The 21,043-nt window shown below is 35.7% G+C and overlaps 2 protein-coding genes across 3 annotated transcripts; one reads left to right on the top strand and one right to left on the bottom strand.

Moving 5' to 3' along the window:
- The first annotated feature begins 4,276 nt into the window (after nucleotides 1-4,276).
- On the top strand, nucleotides 4,277-6,069 carry LOC145636116 (large ribosomal subunit protein eL20y). Its single transcript, XM_081687572.1, has 4 exons — nucleotides 4,277-4,432; nucleotides 4,561-4,676; nucleotides 4,759-4,822; nucleotides 5,491-6,069. The coding sequence occupies exons 1-4, from the start codon at nucleotides 4,418-4,420 to the stop codon at nucleotides 5,830-5,832; spliced, it is 537 nt and encodes a 178-aa protein (XP_081543698.1). The 5' UTR covers nucleotides 4,277-4,417; the 3' UTR covers nucleotides 5,833-6,069.
- Nucleotides 6,070-8,945: 2,876 nt separating this feature from the next.
- On the bottom strand, nucleotides 8,946-17,240 carry LOC145636115 (large ribosomal subunit protein eL20z-like). Of its 2 annotated transcripts, XR_014114030.1 has the most exons (5): nucleotides 16,897-17,240; nucleotides 12,642-12,717; nucleotides 9,630-9,744; nucleotides 9,093-9,303; nucleotides 8,946-8,999 (listed from the first exon to the last, which is right to left on the bottom strand). XR_014114030.1 is itself a non-coding variant. In XM_081687571.1 (4 exons), the coding sequence occupies exons 1-4, from the start codon at nucleotides 17,117-17,119 to the stop codon at nucleotides 9,244-9,246; spliced, it is 474 nt and encodes a 157-aa protein (XP_081543697.1). In that variant the 5' UTR covers nucleotides 17,120-17,240; the 3' UTR covers nucleotides 8,946-9,243. The 2 variants fall into 2 exon arrangements, 1 of the variants encoding a protein (XP_081543697.1); XM_081687571.1 differs by having other exon boundaries at nucleotides 8,946-9,303.
- Nucleotides 17,241-21,043: the final 3,803 nt, after the last annotated feature.

The raw sequence follows: 21,043 nt of genomic DNA, 5'->3' as shown, positions 1-21,043 counted from the left end.
TTGTCCTAGGTTTGTTTGTATTGATTCTTTTTTAGCTCTGTTGCCAAAAAAAAATGATTTTTTTTCCTTGAAGTCTAGAAAACCCAAGTAAAATGACTATAGAGCCATGAAATGCATTCAAAGAGAGTTGGATTCTACCATCCTACAGATTAACTCTTAAGTTGTCGATGACTTCATCAACTTATGAGCAATACAATAGACAAACGAACATCTCTTATCGTGATTGTCATTGTCGTCTCTGGAATGCCATGATTTGCATCTTGCAGTCTTGTCTAATGTCGATGCTTAAGCTTGATTCTTCTTGATTGCTGGCATGTGAGCTTGTTTCTTTGTTGCTTTATGTTTGTCTTTGACGAAGAGTTGCTTCTTTGAACTTCCGAAGGGAGCTTTGAAGAAGTGATAATGTTTCTTGGGTCTTTGGACTTGCTTCATTTTTATTGGCATTAGCTTTTGTTGTAGCTTGAACATGCTTCCATTTTGGCTAGGTGCTTGCCTTTGCGTTGCAACAAGGTTCGAGGTACCATCATTGATTTTTCTTTTGCAGCAAGGTGTTTCTTTGATGTTGCCTTATCTTATAGCTCTATCACTTGTATTTATGGGTGGTTCATGCGAGTTGTGTGTTCAATGTTGCTTTTTGTTGTGGCTCCATCACTTGCATGGCTGATAGGAAGTGGTTTTTTTTTATTGTTTTGTTTTGTGGGAGTTCATGTATTACAAATGAGGCATGTCTGACCACCTATTACAAGTAAAAAATTTATCCGAGGCATTTCAATTGCTTTGCTAGCACGGAGAAAATTCATTCCCGCACCAAATTGAAGTCGTTCATGGTGATGCTTAAATTGTATTTTCTTTTCCATTCTCCCAACTTCTTGTTCACATTTCTTGTCACAAAATGTATCAAAATAACTTTTGAGTTAATGTTACATCCTATTTTTCTTGGGTGCCCATCCGAGTATTTTTGCTACTAGGGCAATTGTGAGTGCATGGTGGTTGGTGTCCACCATGGCACGAGCCATCTTGCCATCTGCATCAAATTTGTGAAACACTCATAGTTATTTTATAATGAGTCTAATACAAATAGTTAATGGAGATAATGAACAAGAATAACAAAACAATCTTGCTGAACAATGGAGGAAATTTGTTTTGGCGTGATTTAATCACTTACTTGAAAATGAATTCCAATACGACCAAAGTGCTCAAATGTATTCGAGGGAACATTTTTTAAGGTTCATAAACCACTCCCACATATATATAGTTTTAGGTGAGAGGTCGGAGTTGAGTAAACTTATGTCTAAAGAATACTCCCTCCATTTTTAAATACTTGCTTCATTTCTCCATGCACGGAGCTTTAGGAGAAATTGGAGAAAGTAATAAAATATGGAGGTAATGGAGTAGGTGGAAGAATTAAAAATTGTATAAGGCAAAAGTAGTGGAGAGAATGGAAATTAATAAAATATGATTTATGTTGGGTCTAATAGGTGAGAGAAATGAATTAAATATTGTAAAAGCTTTTTAAAAAAGAAAATGGACCAAGTATTTAAAAACAACCGAAAAAAAAAGTGGAGCAAGTATTTAAAAGCGGAGGGAGTAATATATAACTTTTTTGTATATGTATTTTGATTACCTCAACCATGGAATGTATAAAAATTCACAAGGTAAATGAAGAGATGAGGAAGCTTAAAAGATTATGTGTTTATTCATATATTAAGGCCAATAATAACCTACAAACATCCCAATAATAACCCGTGCTTGATCGAGTGACCCTTGCTTAACCAAGTGGTAGTGATATGTAATTTCAACTTGCATGTGTGCTTGATTCGATGGTTGAGCCTTCCCTGACCAAGCAAGAAACAACATAAATCAACTTTGCATTTGCGTTTAACGTAGCAAACAATCCCATAATAAAAAAAAACTGGTCAGAGTAAAACGACCAGCTAACTTTCCCCTTTTCACTCCAACACTCCTTCGTATATGGGCCTTTTTGTTTACTTGTATGAGGCATCACCGCCATGTATTAAAACGTTAAGGCTTATCACCGTTTATGTGTTAAAATATTACGGCTAAACAAAATATTTTGTAAGATGTAACAATAAGATAGGATGTATGACCTCTATTTATTTATGTTATATATATGCTTATATTAGAGGTGATTAGTGGACGGGCCAGACCGGGCCAAGGTTAAAAAATATGGCCATTTAGAGGGGAGGATTCGGGCCAAACTTTGGGCAAAAAAATGTGTGCCCAAACTTGAAGGGCCAAGAGGCCTTTTGGGCCATATTCGGGTCGGGCAAAAAAAACAACTAAAATTGCATAAAATTGATTTCTCAAGCCCGTCCAAATTTTTTTAAAAATTGGCCGAAAAAAATTGTCCACAACCTACCCAAATTGGACCGGGCTCAACTTGATCACCTCTAGCCTATATCCATTCAGTTTTTGTTTTCATAATCTCCAATGCACTTATTTAATATTTCCTCAGTTTTATTTGATTGACACATCAATATTATTATTTTAAAACAGGAAGTTGGAAGAACACTTATCATCTTCTTATTTTTCTTGTTTTAATTTTTTTTTTTTTAATTACAAAAGAAAAAATAATCATACACTTTTGCCATCCCAATGCCGTAATCAAGCCTACTCAAGAAAATAATTATATATAAAAAAAAAAAAATCATACATCTCTTCTATCCTAATTATGCCTATTTAAGAAAAAATATATATATTTTTAATCATATATCTCTTCTGTCTCAATCCCCTAATCATGCCTATTTAGAAAGTAATTTTTTTCACCAAAAAATTATTTAAACAAATTTGTGTTTTATCTCAAAGGAAGTTAATTGTTCATAAACCCACCGCTAAAAATAGTAAATACCTTTCTATTTTCATTTTACTATGCATTCATATGTAAAGTTTCGCTTATGTATGATCAAAATATATTTTCCACATTTAAAAGAATTGTTATGTTTGATTTGCAGAAAGGTCATTGTAGACTAAGGCCCTATTCTTTTGAGCTTCAGGGTAGAGCAGAGCAGGAGTCAGCAAAGCGGAGCAGACATCATTATTATTATTATCGAAGATGTGAGTAGCTGCACGAGCACCAATATCCTGAGTCTTAGCGAACGCCTGAACCCGTTTCAGCAACGCATAACATCCTTCTTTAATTCCTCAAACGAAAAAAGGAGAAAGGAAGAAAACCATAGCCAATAGCTCTGCAACGTGCCCCATACTTGTCCCGCTTTGCTGAGCCGTCGCTGACACAACACGACCAAGAACGAAGTCAGACGACCCCGATTGTGTCAAAGGTGAAGACCCCTAATACTACTACTACTGCTGCTGCTGCTGCTACTGCTACTTCTACTACTGCTATCGCTACTTCTGCTACAGCTAATACTGCTACTACTACTACGTTACTACTACTACTACTACTACTATAATAAAATAATAATGATGATGATGATGCATAGCATAACAAAGCAGAGCAAAACACAGTAGGACTCAGCACAGCAGAGCAGCTCTAAAGAACGGGGCCAAAATGACTAATGGTGAGTGAAGTTCTAATTGGGATACAAATTCTCTTTTGATAAGCATGTTTTTCTATTTTATGTATATTGTAGAACAATGAATTAGAAAATTAAATTTGTAGCCCTTATATGTATTTATATTGTATTGTGGAGTAAAAGAATTCCTTATAAATTGTCAAAGAATATTTATAAATTGTAACTATTATAGATGACAAATTGTTTAAATTTGACTGGCTTTTAATTGTAATGTACATTAGAAATACTAACCTAAAAATATTGTTATAATATTGCCTATTACTATAAAATTCAATAGTAATGTTTATATATGAAAAAAAATATATTAACCTATTATATATAATGTTGAGATCTTATATTATTTTATTGATGTTTATTTTCTTAAAATAAAAATTACAATACACTAAACAGTCGTGCATTGCACGAGTTTAAAACTAGTTATACTTACAAATGATTATCGACGAGAATGTGTAATCAAAGGTTGAACTCCTTTTTTATTATTTTCTTTTATTTAACCCAAAATGTTGAACTCTTTAACATATAAATTGAAATTCTGTATATCTTTCGAAAAAGAATAATTTTTTTAAAATTTTTAATTTGATTTTGAGCTTTAGAGTATTTTAGGTTAAAAAAAAAAAAAAAAAGAAGTTACCCATGAGGCCATGACCAACTAAACTTACAACTAAGCCCGATTAATGGTATAAGGCTTTGAAAAGGCCCATCATCATTTACACAAATACAGATCCAATACTTTAGGGTTTCTTCATTTCTCAATAAAACGGTCCATATAAAATCACTGGAAAACCCTAATTTCAGTCTTCTTCAATTCCGCAGCTTAAACCTTTCAGAGCGAAAGAGAGAGAGGGGGATTGAGCTCATCGAAAATGGTTCAGTACAGGGTCAGTAATCATCAACATTTCTCTCCTTCGTTTCAGTCTTTCAATTAGATCTTATCAACTTGATTTTGTTTTAATTTCATGATTTTTCTGGGTATTTTTCGCTGATTTCTGGGTTAATTTTAATGCAGTTTCATCAATACCAAGTTGTTGGGAGAGCTCTCCCTACTGAGTCCGATGAACACCCTAAGATCTACAGGATGAAGCTTTGGGCCACCAATGAGGTCCGTGCTAAGTCCAAATTCTGGTAAGATTTTCTCTTTATTTTTTATTTTTTGTTTTGAGGTTATGAATTTGAAGGGATTTAATGGGGTTTTTGTATTTTTTAGGTACTTTTTGAGGAAGCTGAAGAAGGTTAAGAAGAGCAATGGTCAAGTTCTTGCCATTAATGAGGTACTGTGTTCATTTTTAATATCTTTTTTGTTTATTAGGTTATCATGTAGCAGAATTTTAATTTCATATGAAGATGAATTGGTGATTTTGATTGTGTGTGTTTAGGGTTATCGAATGTGCCTTGATTAGGTTTGATTGTTTTTCATCGGCGGCTAATAGATATCTTCTTTGTTATTGATGCCTTGAAAAAATATTATATTGTTTACATATTTCATTGTTATAGTTTGGCTTTTGGTATTGGTCAATTGCTCTTTTGTAGTTTTATCGAACAATTCGTGGAAGTCTGCTGCTTTAGACGTTCACAATTTCATATTATTTGAAAGTACATTTAATGGAATTATAAGTCATTTCTTCTAAGATGTGATATTGCTTGTGGTGGAATGGACATTTTAGAAATGTAGTTTGTAGTAGGGCTATTATGTACCAGCTTGGATCTCTGTCGAAGATATATGGAAGTCATACACAATGACAGTAGTTCTTTGAGTATACACCTGGGGAAACTGAATATGAATGATTGAACTAGTGTTCAAGTGAACACATATTGACCTTTTAGGATACAAAAGTATCCATTGTTTTGAGAATCAATGGAAGCATATTATTTTTTCTGTTGATTAGTTTTAGTTATTGTGCTTCCTGTTTCTCTCTCATCATTTATGATTTGACCTCAGATCTATGAGAAGAACCCAACTACAATCAAGAACTACGGTATCTGGTTGAGGTACCAGAGCAGAACCGGTTACCACAACATGTACAAGGAGTACCGTGATACAACCTTGAATGGTGCAGTTGAGCAGATGTACTGTGAGATGGCTTCTCGTCACAGGGTCAGGGCTCCATGCATCCAGATCATCAAGACAGCAACAGTTCCCGATGAGCTTTGCAAGAGGGAGAGCACCAAGCAGTTCCACAGCAGCGATATCAAGTTCCCAATGGTGTTCAAGAAGGTGAGGCCACCATCCAGGAAGCTTAAGACAACATACAAGGCATCAAGGCCTAACTTGTTCATGTGAGGACAGATCTCTTGTGCCGCGTTGTAGTCAGAGACCAAAATTTTGTCTTCAGAACATATTTTGAATTATTATGGTTAACTATGGTTTTATGATAGTTTGTCTTAGACAAGAAATGAGTTTTACAAGCTCTATTTGTTTTGTTTACCGTCTTAAAAGATCCTGCTTTTGCAATTTTCAGTTTGATATTTGTGATATGCTTGAGTGTTACGGTCTATGCATTAGACTTTTGTAGCAGAATTGAGGTTGTTACATACTTGCACCGATTAATTTTGGATGTCTATGTCTCACAATCTTCCTTGAGGCTAGCTGCTAGCCTTGGCATTTACTTCAAACGAGCCTTCATGGATTGGGAAGAGATGACTAATAAGGGCTTAGACATGTATTACCAAAAGGTGTTGAATCTTTTTTTTATTTTTTTTTTTTTTTTTTTGAGGGAAAACGGGAGATTTTATTCCAAATCAGACTGTGTTTCCTAAAACATGAAAGGAACTAGCTAGTACCCGAATATCATCATAAATCAGCTACAATGGGGAAAAGCCAAGAGCAGCTTTGCTTTCTTTGCTTGCATCAGCTAGGGAATCACCACCGCAGCAGCCTACGCAGCTTCAACAGGCCAGGACGCCGGTATTTTCTTGGTGCTACATTAATTTTAACGTCAGCTTGCGGACATTTCCACAGTTCCACTTAGGCACTCTGGTTTGTGTAGCACAAGGAGGGGATTGGAGTACTTTCCCAGTATACACATTATGCTCATAGACCATACGAATGAAACCCGCAACCACGAAGCACACATCAAGCTGTTCGTTTGCATATACTCGCTTGCTGCGGCAGAACCAAACAGCCTAAGCAATGGTCAAGAGCCTTCTTAATACACCCCGTTCCACTCTTTTATATACTTGATTAGTTGATTGTGATATCATTTAGGAAAAATTGTAAGAAACCATCTTTTATAACACTGTTTTTGTAAACACCTGATAATTTTTTTTATATAAAAGCAAAACTAAAACCAGTTTTTTTTTTATAAGATAACACCTTAGGTTGTTTAAGGGGATTGACCCTGTTTTCGGCGTTGACCCTCATGTCAGGGTCATGTGCTCAACCTTTCTCTCCACAAAACCACTAAAACTATAGTATAGCTAACCCCAACAGACGACACCACCACCAAGCCACCACGGAACCACCTCTCAGCCGTCGACATCACAACTCATAATCAACCTAGCTGTCATCACCACCCATCCAAATCATTTTAAACCCGCCCGCAAAAATCCTCACCAACCTCCACAACCACCCACGTCACACCCAAAACCATCCAAATTCACCTGGAAAGGTGTACCCTCCCCCAAAAACCAATAGAGAGGGGAGTGGAGGGTAGGTAGTAGTTTCCCCCCTTTCTCCCCAATTGGAAACCCTAGATTTAAGATAAATAAAAAGTCAACGAAATTAACAACAATGGATCAGTTTTATTAACATTAACAACTTACCTACCACAAAGTTAGATTAATTGAGGTTGTTCTTTGCAGCAATTCGAGTAAAATAATGGAGTTTTTCCCTTCAATAGAGGAGTGAGAGAGTCTAATTGGAGGGGAAAAAGGGTAAAAAAGAAAGAAAAGATATTTTTTCCGATGGTTAAGAGTGATTTGGGTAGGCGATGACTATGGCTATGTTGATGGATTGTGGTGTCGATGGCTGAGAGGTGGTTCCTGTGGTGGCTAGGTGGTGGTGTCGACGGTTGGGGTTGGTTAGGTTGTGGTTTTGGTGGTTTTGAGGAGGGAGGGGTTGTGCACGTGACCCTCACGTGAAGGTCAATGCCGGAATAAAAGGTCAAAGCCCCGAAACCAGCTTAAGATGTTATTTCACAAATAAATAAATAAATAAATCTGGTTTTAGTTGTGTTTTTACAAGAAAATTTTATAAAGTGTTTTTTTTTTTTTTTTTTTTCACAAAAAAGTGTTAAAGATGGTTTTTGACAATTTTTCCTATCCTGTAAGTATCTATCTGTAGGCACAACAGATTTTCATTTGATCAATTCATCTGAGATCTACTAATGCCAAGTTAATTAAATTGATTGGATTTTAAACTATTTCTTCAATTATCCGTGACTTGCAATTTAGGGTTTAAGGTTCTGTGCAGTAATCATTTCACTCATTTTCAAAGTTTTGAGTTTTTAATTTAGAAGATTAAAGCTCAAATGGTTCGGTGTAAGTTTGGTTCACAAAGCTAAATTGGTTTAGTGGATGTGGGGATGAGGTATATTTATTAGAACCAATACGACAGTACATATATTTGGTTGTTGATTTTAAGAATTTTAAACTTAAGTTACATAGCTCAATCTCCAAATATAGGGGTTTATAAGCTTTTTGACAAGATGTATTATAATTTAGAATCATATCAATAATTCTAGTTATGATCTTATCAATAGAAAAAAATCAAATCAATTTGAAAGTAAACTAAACACACAATTATTAACCATCAAGTAATAAACCCATACCATTATCATATTATGACCCCATACCATAATATGATTAAGTATCAAGTTCCAACCCCATATCACCCAGATTTCATTCCTCATTCCAAATCCATACCATTGTTTGAACCAAACGGCAAACGCCCCCTTAAAAGTTTCCCAAGGGTTTTCATTTTGGGGGTTTAAGACTTTAAGCCACAGTATAAGCTTTGAATCTTCCATGCTTATACGTTTTTCTACATAGATCCCTTACAAAAAAAAATCAATATTTAGACACACCAAAATTTGAAATTACGTTGCCACCCTTACCAAATTAATGTACTTTACCTCTAGATAAACACTTTACGTTTATCATGTTCTCAAATTTCCTTAAAACGACCAAATGACCCCATACAAAACTAAGTGAGAAAAATACTAATGCAATATCAATAATTACTTGGTGCAACTTTAATTGCTTGCTTCATTTCCTTAAAATCTGTGCACAGCCTTAATAAAAGACATATTCCATAAACAGCAACGAAGGGACTAATATTCAACCACTGACAAATTAACCCCTTTACTCCAGAAATCCACAATATGAGTTGCCAAACAGACACATCAGAAGAGCATATTGCTGTATTTACAATGATGAAATATACGCGTAGTTGCATACACACAAAACAGGACAAACAGCCTTTCTTCCAGCAAATAACGCGTCACAAAACTGTACAAATTATATTGTTGTCAGCAGGCACTATCAAATCTCAACGCCAAAGTACCATAGCATTTCAAGTATCAAATGAACATTTATACCAACCTATAGGAATTGACACATAAGAGATGTTATAAACAGCAAATTCAACCGAGGATTTCAGCAAATTCATACAGGAAAAAAAAGGAGGATGTATGTTGCTTCATGCAAGAAGGCAGGATGTACAACTTCGATTTCTTTTGTAAACATCAAGTTGTCACCAGAAGTCATCACCATTTGTTACTCCAAATACGATAGCAATTATAGACAGAATAGTCTGCATCATAAGAGAAAGATGGAGAAATTAGTTAATAATCACAAGTAATATCCTCAATTAACATGAACACGTCCATGTCATAATAAAATCTAAATAAGGTTAAATATACGATTTTAAAACAAAAATACTAGATTGTCTTTTCTTACCCTTTCCTAGGTAGGGGGAACCGGGAAAGAGGGTGGGGGGGGGGGGTGTTGTTGTTAAGATCAGAGTTTAAAACAACTTTCAGTAGTTTTATAACAATCCAATCAGTTCATCAAGACAAGATTACTTTTAGACAACATTGTGGGAAGTACATTAAAAAGTGGAAAACTAAAAAGACTTACAGCTACCATGCATGCCACAAGTCCAGGTTTCTCTCTATAATCCAGTCTGCCAAAAAGTAGAATCATGGCTCCAACATACCAAGGTAAGGCCGCAAAGAAGAAACCAGAAATAAACCTTGCAAAAACAGAAGGGTCAAGATGAACATTAGAACTTGAACTAGAAATTTAAATTTTCCCCACGTTGAGGCCAGGACATCACGATAATCCTCATGAAAAGGGTGTATTTATCATGCAAAATAAATTTTCACAGCAGGTTATTGACCTAGCAGGATCATTTAAAAAAAAAAAAAAGGGGGGGGGGGGGGTGTGGATTCTACATTCGGATTTTATATCTAGTAGACAAAAATTTAGACTATAATTTCAAATGACTCCCTAGAGTTGATTAAGTCTATGTAGAGGCCTAATTCCACTAAATTAGCTAACCTATTGATTTATGGCTAACCATTTGACCTTAATCAATTACTCTCTTTGTCCCTATTAGTTTGCCCCATTTGACCTTAATCAATTACTCTCTTTGTCCCTATTATCTCTAAAAGATTAAGAGTATTTTATGGTCAATGATTTTAAAGTCTGACCCATATACTTGCTTAGAGACGTAGCGAGTAAATCACTAACCTACCCCTTGGTTAACAATCACACCATCACCTACCTCCACCACCTAAGCCACCAAAACCAGCTAACCTGCACTCGCAAGCTGAAACCCACCGAAAACCATCCACTTCCCCAAAACCCACCCTCACCACCACGAAAAGCTTTACGCCTTTACCTACCACCGCGAAAACCCCAACCATCTCGAAAACCCAGAAGTGGCCTCCACCCCAAAAAAACCCCACCCATCTCGAATACACATACCCACGAAAACCCCATCCACTTCAAAGCTCAAATCCATCACCCAAAAAATCCACACCACCCCGAAAACTCACACCCACCACCACGAAATTCCTAACCCACGCAACCCTGTAGAACTGAACAGCAGCAGCAGCATTTATGGCTTGAACCTGAAGTTGTGGCTAGAACACTGAGAAAGTAACAGTTGTCGCAGCAACAGCACTGTTATTGTCAGATCCGTTCTGAACCTCAGTCGCCATTTTCAAAAATTGGTTTTTGGGTGGTGGGTTGATTGAGGGAGGAAGGGTGCTGGCCAGCAGGGTGTGGGTCAGGAATAACGAAGGAGGGGTGGCTGGGAATAATGGTGGGGGAAGGGGTTGGTTTTGGGTAGGGTGGAATGTGTTAGTTAAATATTTTGGGGGCAGGTTACTAGGTTAGGATATTAGGGTTGATTCTAAAATCAGAAATGGTTAGCTATTTAATAATATAATGACACTACATAGAGTTAATCAAATGTAGAGGGTCACTAAAAACTGTGGTAGAAAAAAAAAAGTTCCACTAGATAGAATTTCCCAATCTTGAAGGTCACCATGTAGAAATTACAAAACCAAACCATTGTTAAAACTAGATACAAGAGGTCCAATTTTCTTACTTTGTCCCATATACACATGAATACATATAGATATCATGAAAAGTTAGATACATAGATATACTCTTGTTTCCAAAAAGTCTGACTCAGGAACTGTAAACTCTCATTTCTATGAAAATTTGGAGAAACAAAAGGAGAAAATTAGTGCAAGAAAAAAGCGCATAAAGTAAAATGGAGTAAAAAAGGTGGGTCGGTGTAAGAAAAGGAGAAATAAAATAAGCGTGAGACGAGAGTGTGAAGGTAGAAAGAGTAAGGTAAAAAAAAAAGGGTTTGCCAAAAATGAAATAATCTAAAAGGTAACACACCCCAAAGTAGAAAGTGAGTTGAGTTTTCACGAATAGAGGGAGAATTAGAGATTTTGGTTCAGGTTGCAATCACTATTACCAGCACAAAGAAGCAAGCAAGCTAGATACAAAAGCTTAAGAAGAATTGGTGAAATTAAAGTACGCAAAGATAATAATCTCTCTTTTTCTCCAAACTGGCATCAGAAAGAAAAGAGGGATGAAATAAAATTATCCAAAATAAAAAGCCGTATCATCACTATAAAGATCAAGAATTAGATCCTGGCAACATCAATTTGGTCCGCAACCTTGCCATCCACTGTACAAGCTAAATCACTAAATTTGAATTCTAAAGTTGTATTTCGTAGTAAAAACTAAAAAGCCTATTCTAAAGATCTACGAGGGATCTAAACCCGAAATTGTGGTGTCACAAAGTGACAGGGAACCAAGGAGTATGAATTAAAGGTGTTTCAGAAGAATGAAACATGTGAGCTACTTAATAGACATAAATCCTTTTACTTCTTCTTCAAGCCCTCTCTCTTTTGTTTTTTTTTTATTTTATATTTTTTAGATTGCTCTGCCAGAAGATATAAGGCCAGATTTATCAATAGTTATCCAAGGTTACTCCACATATGTTGGTATTGCTTTTGTACTTATCTTCACTCCAAACATTAAACATAATGACAACATAACATCATAGATTATTTAACAAGAACAATACAATATTAAATGCCACTCAATACTAACTATGCAATATCAACCATATACCGAAGACTTGACATGTGTGAGATTGCTCAAAAAAATAATACATTGATCAAAGAGTGTACTTTATATAGTAAGTCAACAACACTAAGGGAAACCACATGCATAGTTTATATCAAGCTAAGGATCGGATGAAGCTTCAAACATTCAACAACTCAAAGGTTCAAATTTTACTATCAAATTTCCAGAAAGGTTTTCCAAGTACGCACCACTAACATAGCTTGCTGTAGACTATTATCTATCCAGAAAAGAAAGCACAAATGACATCAATATTCTGCAGCCACAAATCACAAAGCACCATAGCATGCACATATTTGTTGAGCATTAGTTTTAAACCATATTATTACTTCTATGATGGTTCATCCAAAAACATAAGTAGATCCTTGGCCAGAAAAGAGCTAAAAGATTTATCAAGTCACTTGATGAAACAAGAAGCTAGCTGCAAATAAAACAAATAATAGACAGAGCTAAAAAGTAAGACGTTAAACTTACAACATCCAGCCAATGCCAATTCCACAACAAGGAAGTCTTGGCTCCCTCAAAGGTCTTCCTTCAGCAATTACATAACCTAACCATAAAAAGGCTGGTCAATAAACACACAACTTCAACACTACAAAATCAATATAAAGTAATTACACCAAAAAAAAAAAGTCCCAGGAGCTTTTCATTAGATATTCTTGGAGAGTGTTGACTTCTTGAGCATAATTATGAAATAAAAAGAACAGTTTTAAGCATATCAAAAGTTTTAATATCAAAGCACTGGATTCTTTCCATATAGAAGACTCTACTTCAGCTTAAAAGATGTTCAAAAAATACTGTCCAAAGAGTTCAGTAATCCAGCATCACTTGATTCTTCAATGATCCAATAAAACTTGCTGTTTGGGGTTCCTTTTCACCCTTCATACAATAAATTTATTTTTACATAATTTCAGTTTAAAAGAAAAACCAACTATGGCTGTATGGAAATCGATCTGAATTGGGGCACTAATATCTAGACATCAACTTTATTCCTTAGATAATTTCTTCATGATACAAAAAAAAAAAAAAAAAAAAAAAAGAGAAAGTCGGGTCAAAAATGAAAGATAGAAATAGCATGCTAATCAAATTGAGTATCACTAAAGCCAGAACTATAAAATTGAAATACGGGCAATGGAAAAAGGATCATAGAGAAGCAAGATACACAGTCCTACCCTAGCAAAGACTCCTGACTTTAAAATTTGTTTCACAAAATGGTCATTTTTTCTTATCCACAATATTCAAGCTATAGCCATCTAGGCCATAATGGTTCTTTCTCCTCCCTTAAACCTCTCAAAGGTTCCAAATATTCCTATAGAGTATAGACATATATTTTTATGATTCCTTCAAAATTTTCAACGATATTCTGTAGGAGTAAATCTAATTTTTTTAGAAATAAAAAACTGCTAGAAAAATAATAGTCATAATGCACTTGGAGATGCAGATATAATGATTGTACTAAGGCATTGCTTTTTAAAATAAGGAAAAACTAAAAAAACATTAAACATGCAATTCTTGTTGGTAGAATTCTGTGCAAAGTTGAGATTAGAAATAGAGAGAAGTTTTTTGGTGATTTATTTTTCATTTTCTGTAAGGTTTTAGTGAATGATTATTTATGGTGTTGTGCATCTCCAGTACTATCTGCACGAGTATTTCTACATGTATCACATGACTAAAGATATTAACTAAGATATTAGGATATTTCATCACTATTATTCTACCACTCTCTCCCCCAGCTTCATTGTATGACTCATAAGCTTGATCCCTCAATAGCTTGAACAACTTATGCATCTCCTTTGTTCTTATAGATAAGAACCCAAGTGTGTTTCTCCCAATATTATAATATCTTGTTTGTATTCCAAATCTTGTTAAACTTGTGAGCCACTCAATATTAATCTTCCCAAGCATTTCTGATAGTAATACCATCCCTACAACTTTCCTCAATTTCATATTCTTCAATGCCTTTCCTACCTTTGAAATCTTTGAATTTAAATCCAATCGACTTCCTAATCCTCAATATAGTAGTCTCTTGTACACCAACTTGGCTTTTGTTAACAAATAATTCTTTGGTTTTTGTCCTCACACACTTTCAGCATACAAATGTCCTTGGTCATCACATGCCTCCTCCAAACTAATCTCTAGATTTCACCATCAAGTCTAGTTCGAGTAAAAATCCTTATATAGCTTAACCCAAGCTCGCAAATAACTTTTTTTGCCTTGCCTTTAGGAGGTGTTTGGTATGTAGAAGTATAGGGAATAGGAATGGGAGTTTTTATACCGTCCATAAAATCTTTTGTTTGTTTAAGTGGTAAAGGTTTAGCTAGTGGGATTAGGCTTGGGACTATTTAGCTTCTATTCCCATACTTTTGTTGCTTAGGGTAAGATAGTAATAGAATAGGGAATTATTTGGCTTTAGCAAAATGACAATATACCTTAAAATTTTAACAATGTTAAATAGGGTAAAGTAGTAACTTCATACTCTTTTACCAATACCATGTCAAACAAGGGATGGGGAACATAAAATAAATTATGAAGTCCCATCCTTTTATACCATGTCCATAAAATCTTTTGTTTATTTAAGTGGTAAAGGTTTAGCTAGTGGGATTAGGCTTGGGACTATTTAGCTTCTATTCCCATACTTTTGTTGCTTAGGGTAAGATAGTAATAGAATAGGGAATTATCTGGCTTTAGCAAAATGACAATATACCTTAAAATTTTAACAATTTTAAATAGGGTAAAGTAGTAACTTCATACTCTTTTACCAATACCATGTCAAACAAGGGATGGGGAACATAAAATAAATTAAGAAGTCCCATCCTTCAATACCCTTTCCTAATCCCCAAACTCCCATTCCCATCTACCAAGAAGCCTATTAGCTACCTTATTTTGTGATAATGTTTCATCTTCTTAATTGCTACTCTTGCATTCTCATTCCACCATGTTGTGTCTTTGAGCACTAGTGGTTTGAGTTGATTTCTTAAGAATCCCTTTGCACTCTAAAACGCACGCCTTCATTTATAGCAAATTAGAGTTAAGACTTAAGAGTCCTCCTTTGACACCCATATAGCTTATTTAATAATTTTATCTACCATAGCCTTAACATTGAACCTCGTTTAAACTCCAACATCTAATTCTTAACTCACCTTTAAGTAATTCTTTATTAGACTAGATTTAATTCAAATATAGAGAATTAGAATTAAATGTTGGGTTGCTACACTTAACTTGGGTAATGGGTATCACCTTACAAAACAAATTTTTTAAAGGGGAGTGGGGAGAGGTGTCAGTTTATTTTATTCCAATTAAATTATAGTTCAATTTGTACTCGAGAGTAATTACTAAAAAAGGGAGGTAAAAAAAGTAATTTGGAGGCCATCTGTAAGTCAAATCAACCAAAGACTTTAGTCAATTTTGTTTATGGGTCTGGAGAACAGGTAGCCAATTTCAGCAAGATGAATTGTGTTTCACCTGCAATCTGATACTCGTGGACTCGTGGACCTGTTTCTATAATGTAGGTAGGGGCTGGATGATAGATAAAGGGAATATGGTGGTGGTGAATGGACAAGAGAAATGAGTGATGATGAACAAAGGTTGTTGTAGCTGGAGGAGGGAGATATAGGCATGTGAATAACACACACGTATTCAAATTAACTTAATTCTAAACAAGAAACCAAACCAATTACTTTGTTACTATAACTTCTTTATGGCACTTGCTGCCAGAGATATTATAGGGTACACATGCTACAAACTATACCATAAATGTATCAACCATCTTGGAGCCTCATTTTCACATCTATATTAAGTCCTTGTCCCCAGAGTATGGTAATTTAGATCAATAATTCACATTATTGTTCATAGGGAACAATTTCCACTATGTTAAATGGGGCTCCCAAACAAATGTTTTCTTTCCTTTTTGAGTTGTCATTTCTTTCCATCTTTCTCCTCATCACATGCATCTCTATCTTTCTCTCTCCATTTAAAATATATAAACAAATGTTGTCTTGAACTCCGTGCAACCCTCCAAAGTTGTAAAAATTAAGAAACGGAGGCAGTATAAACATATTATGATCATTACAAAGATTAAATTTTGCAGTAGAAACATCCACCTAATCTCCAACATAAGGTTTAAGTTCCAACTAACTGAAGGTTTTAAAAACATTCTCCACTATCGTATCATAAAAGAAGAATCTCAATATTTAGATCCTTATTTACAAAATCGAACCTCATCACCTTGTTCTTTCTTTCCTCCAATCTAACACACCGTCACAGCGTCACCCCACCTAAATCCATCCCCAATCAGCACTAGCATAATCTTATTTGCACACTTTCAGCTGATTTGCAAATCCATCGATCTCATATGAAAATACAAACTTTATTCATTTTCAGTCACCAAATTGTCAACTCAAATACCATAAGCCCAGAAAAAAACCCTCCAAGCCCACGCAGAAAAGCCGAACATTCGAGTATTGCAAGCAAACCAAAAGCTTCCCATCAACACATATGATCAATAACTTATCCCTAACTTCTTATTTCACTTCAATAAAGCTTATTTTTACATTCTCTCATACCTAACAACTACCCCAAAATAACACAATTACACCATTTAATAACACAAATAAGATACACAATTCAACAATTATTCAGCTATAATTCAGAATTCCCACAATCATATCAAAATAAACCAACAAAATCATTAAAAATTCAAAACATCATGAAATTAACGAAAAGAATATACCAGGAACAGTCTGATAACCCCTCCCATAGTAATTAGAAAGGATGGTGGCACCAGGCGGAGGAGCAGGCTGAGGGAAACCGATAACCGGCTGAGGCGGTGGTTGGGTGAAACAGGCAACCCCTTGAAAAGTCCCATAATAAGGCTGTTGTTCCGGTTGAACAGGATCTGGTGGGGGAGTTGCACCGGAAGTGCTGGTTGTTCCTTTTCTCTCTTTCTCTGTCATCTTCGATTTCAATTGTCTGAATTATTATGATCGTCTCAATGGGATTTTTTTTTGCCACGACTATAGAGAACTAGAGACAGCTTTTCGGGGTAAATACGTAGTTAACAGCCGTCAGCGCGTTACTCCTCGTGTAATTCCTAATGGCTACACCCCTTATAGTCATAACTACCTACCCCCAAAATTACCATAAAACCCTTACTCACATCCCACTAACTATACAGTTACCACCCACTAACCACAGTAAATGCAAGTAACTGCCCATTCCTCACATTTATATACATAAAAGAAAAAAAAAAAAAATTCAAAACCTTCATTTCAAATCCATTTTCATGAAATTCTCTCTCATCAAAACCAAAATTTTGCATGAAACTCACTACAAATTGCTTCAAAATTACCGCAAATTACATCAAAACATCTAAAAATGTCTGACATGCATTAGAGATGAAGTTTGTCAATCGGAACTAAATTCCGAAAAAGAAGAGTAAGAATTTGTTCATTTAAGTAAAATTTTGAGTGTAAACCCTAGATATTATATTTTTTTTGCGTTTTAATATTCTAAAACAAAATCTACTATAAATTCACTTATTTTTGTGCAAAATAGACTAAAATCTACTATATTTGGTGGTATTTTTGTAGAAATGAAACAGAGAAGAACACTTCGAGGGTTCCGTCGGAGAAGACGGTTGTTGAACAAATGTTCATTTTCGGTAAATGTTCATTTTCATTTTGATATATGTTCATTATGATAGTATATGATCATTTACATTCTCACCTTACATCTACTAGGGTTAGAGCTGTCAATTCGAGTAAACGAGTCGGGTTTGAGTCGGGTTAGTGTGAGTCGGGTCATCTCGGGTCGGGTCAATACGGGTTAATGTCATAACATATTCGGGTCGGGTTCGGGTTGGGTCATGCTTGAGTCGGGTCACGTCGGGTCATACATCTTATCGGGTTTGGGTCGGGTTTAGGTCGGGTTACATTCGAGTCGGGTGAAAAATAGGTCGGGTTAAATTCGGGTCTTTACGGGTTTAAACGAGTTAGGGTCGTTCTCGGGTTCGAGTCGGGTTCGGTTCAAGTCAATTATTTACGGGTTATAATCAGGTCGGGTCATTCTCGGGTTCAAGTCTGGTTCGGTTCAAGTCAATAATTTGCGGGTTATAATCAAGTCGGGTAATTTCCAAGTCGGGTCATTCTCGGGTTCGAGTCGAGTTCGGTTCAAGTCAATAATTTGCGGAAAACATCTTTTGTCCCTGAAATTCGTCCCTAAAAACATGTTGTGAAGCTAACCTCTTAAAATTCAAAGTGAAATATTGAAGGAATAGAGTTAGGATTCAATTTCCGTTCGAATACCAACATGAGATAACGACCTATACATATTGATTCGATAATAAGTCGGGTTGAATTTGGTTCGGGTTAATAACAAGTCGGGTTGATTCGGGTCGGTTTGTAATAGGTCAGGTTGAAATTTGAGTCGGGTTTGTAGCAGGTCGGGTTAAATTCGGGTCGGGTTGAATTCGGGTCGGGTTAGGAACAGGTCGGGTTGAATTCGGGTTTTGACGGGTTAAAACAGGTTTGGGTTAATTTCGGTTTAGGTCGGGTTTAGTTCGGGTCAATAATTTACGGGTTACATTCGGGTTGGGTCGTCTCTAGGTCGGTTAATGTTCGGGTTCGGGTCTCAAATACTCGGGTCAACTCGGGTCTAGGGTTGGTTTCAGGTCGGGCTAGGTCGGGTTCGGGTCACCATTGTTTTTGGGTTCAGACGGGTCGGTTAATAGGTCGGGTTAGGGTCGGTATTTCGGGTCGGGTTCAGCTTTTGACAGCTCTAACTAGGGTTCATTCTTGAGAGAAGATTACCCTAATTTTGTTTATGATCTTTACATATTAATGAATGTTTACTGGTATTTAAACATATGTTTATCCTTAACCTATAAAAGCACCAAGACACTTAAAAAATGGAACTCCTTATGAACAGTGTTCTACCTATATTACCCCTGTATTTGTTCTTGGATTTCCTTATCTACAGTGGTGTTACTGTTTTACCCCCCAAAAAAATCCATGTGCATCATTGATATATCACTGACCACGTGTATCACAGAGTCATTCACTGACCACGTGTAGGGGTGGCTAACCACAGTGATAGGACGATTTTACCCCTGTATTTTGCCTTGAAATTCCTTATCCACAGTGAACTCCCTATATTGCCCTCAAAATTTGTTTCTCTCACCTCAATCTTATGGTATCTTTGCACACAATCTTCTGAGCACTTGGTCCAAATTCCTTCACTTTTCCCCTCTCACTCTCTCTTTTATTACATTTTCTCTCTCTACAGATTTCTTCTTACTACACTTCTCTCTCCTAAATAACCTCTATGAATTATACCAAAAATCAGGAGTAGCAGAACTAATATCAGCGATGGCAGCAGGATGTAGTTCAAAGCTAATAGTAGAAACATGGTCAAATGGCAATTTTACCCCTAGAAGCATCGGGCTTGCATCGCTCAAGCTGAGAAATTCTTCACTAAGATCATCGAAAAAGAGGTATTTTCTGATCTATTGCTTCTTTTTAGTTCGAATATATCAAATTTAATTTTGATTTTTAATAGTGTTATTTGGCTTGAATTGATTAGAAAAATGTATGGGCTAATTTGGCTCATCTTTTTCTCTCACCTCACTTTCTCTCAACTTGATTATACAATTTATGTGGTTTTAAATTGAAGTCATTCTTCCAATCACAATCAGGTTATGAAAGCTCTTGGCCATTCGAATCTTCATGAGATTTCTTACACCGTTCAATCTCATCACAAATAGGTACCATCTCTCTTCATTTCTTTTTCGGCTCAATTAAAATGCATTAATTTGGACAAAAATTAGGGTTTGAGTGATTGATAAGGAATTAAATTAGGTATTTAGTGTTGATTTTTTTTTAAAAAAAATGTTTTTGAGAATAACGAATACCATCTTCACAATCTTGGGTTATCAATAATTTAATTAAGGGTTCTTTTAAGCTGTATTATTTAGGATTTATCTTATGTTTTTAGTATTTTTTTTTCTGGAAATTTATTGGAAACCCAGGAATCTAATTCATCATAGGGTATCTAAATTGGTAAGCTGCTAGGAGTGTTGTTTCCTTTGTTGATTTTGATCTAAAAGCTAGTGCTTCCATGGCTGATTTTGATGGTGTAAATAATCAAAGAAAACAAGGGAAATGTAATTTGGAAAATAAAAACATGAGTTTTACACAATCGAAAACCTTTTGATTCTTTGAGTATCCATGCTCAATTTGTATAGAACCTGCACTGACGGTTTTACTAGGTATCTAACTATCTATGCATTATTTAATTTCATTTTACTAAGTGCCATTGGATTGGACTCAGTGGCCCATTTGGATTGAAATTTGCCTCAATGGTGGGCACAATAATACACCTTTGTCTTTTGATTCCTCTTTGACAGCTTGTTGAGTCTGTGTAACGTAGTCAGTACCAATCATATCAAAGTGTAACAATGTAGGAGTTTATAGGTACTACGTAGCGGAAATAATATGAATCATATTCATAAAGCACCTAAACCAAGAATCGCATGCATAACACACAAGACACATAATCATACCTTTGAAGCGTGAATTCCACGTAGCTATTCGACAAGCAAATCAGGGAGAGAATAGAGCCCCAAGTGTTGCTCCTCTACTTATTCCACGAGATTCGAACGAGCCGTCCACCAATACTATATTGGTCGAGTGATTGAGGAAAACTGCGATCACCACCTTTACGGACAACCGACCACCGCACGAACCACCACCACCACGAGACACCACCGGCGCCGAGGAGGAGGAGAGAGCCGTGAGAGAGAGGACTTTGAGAGGGGGTTGGGTTTCGTGTTTTCTAATTAGGGTTTGATCAATAGATCAGTAAAACTACTTTTTTGCAAA

This window comes from Chenopodium album, chromosome 6, assembly GCF_948465745.1.
Source record: "Chenopodium album chromosome 6, dcCheAlbu1.1, whole genome shotgun sequence".
NCBI classification, from domain to species: domain Eukaryota; kingdom Viridiplantae; phylum Streptophyta; class Magnoliopsida; order Caryophyllales; family Amaranthaceae; genus Chenopodium; species Chenopodium album.
This window is presented reverse-complemented; position numbering and strand designations above follow the sequence as displayed.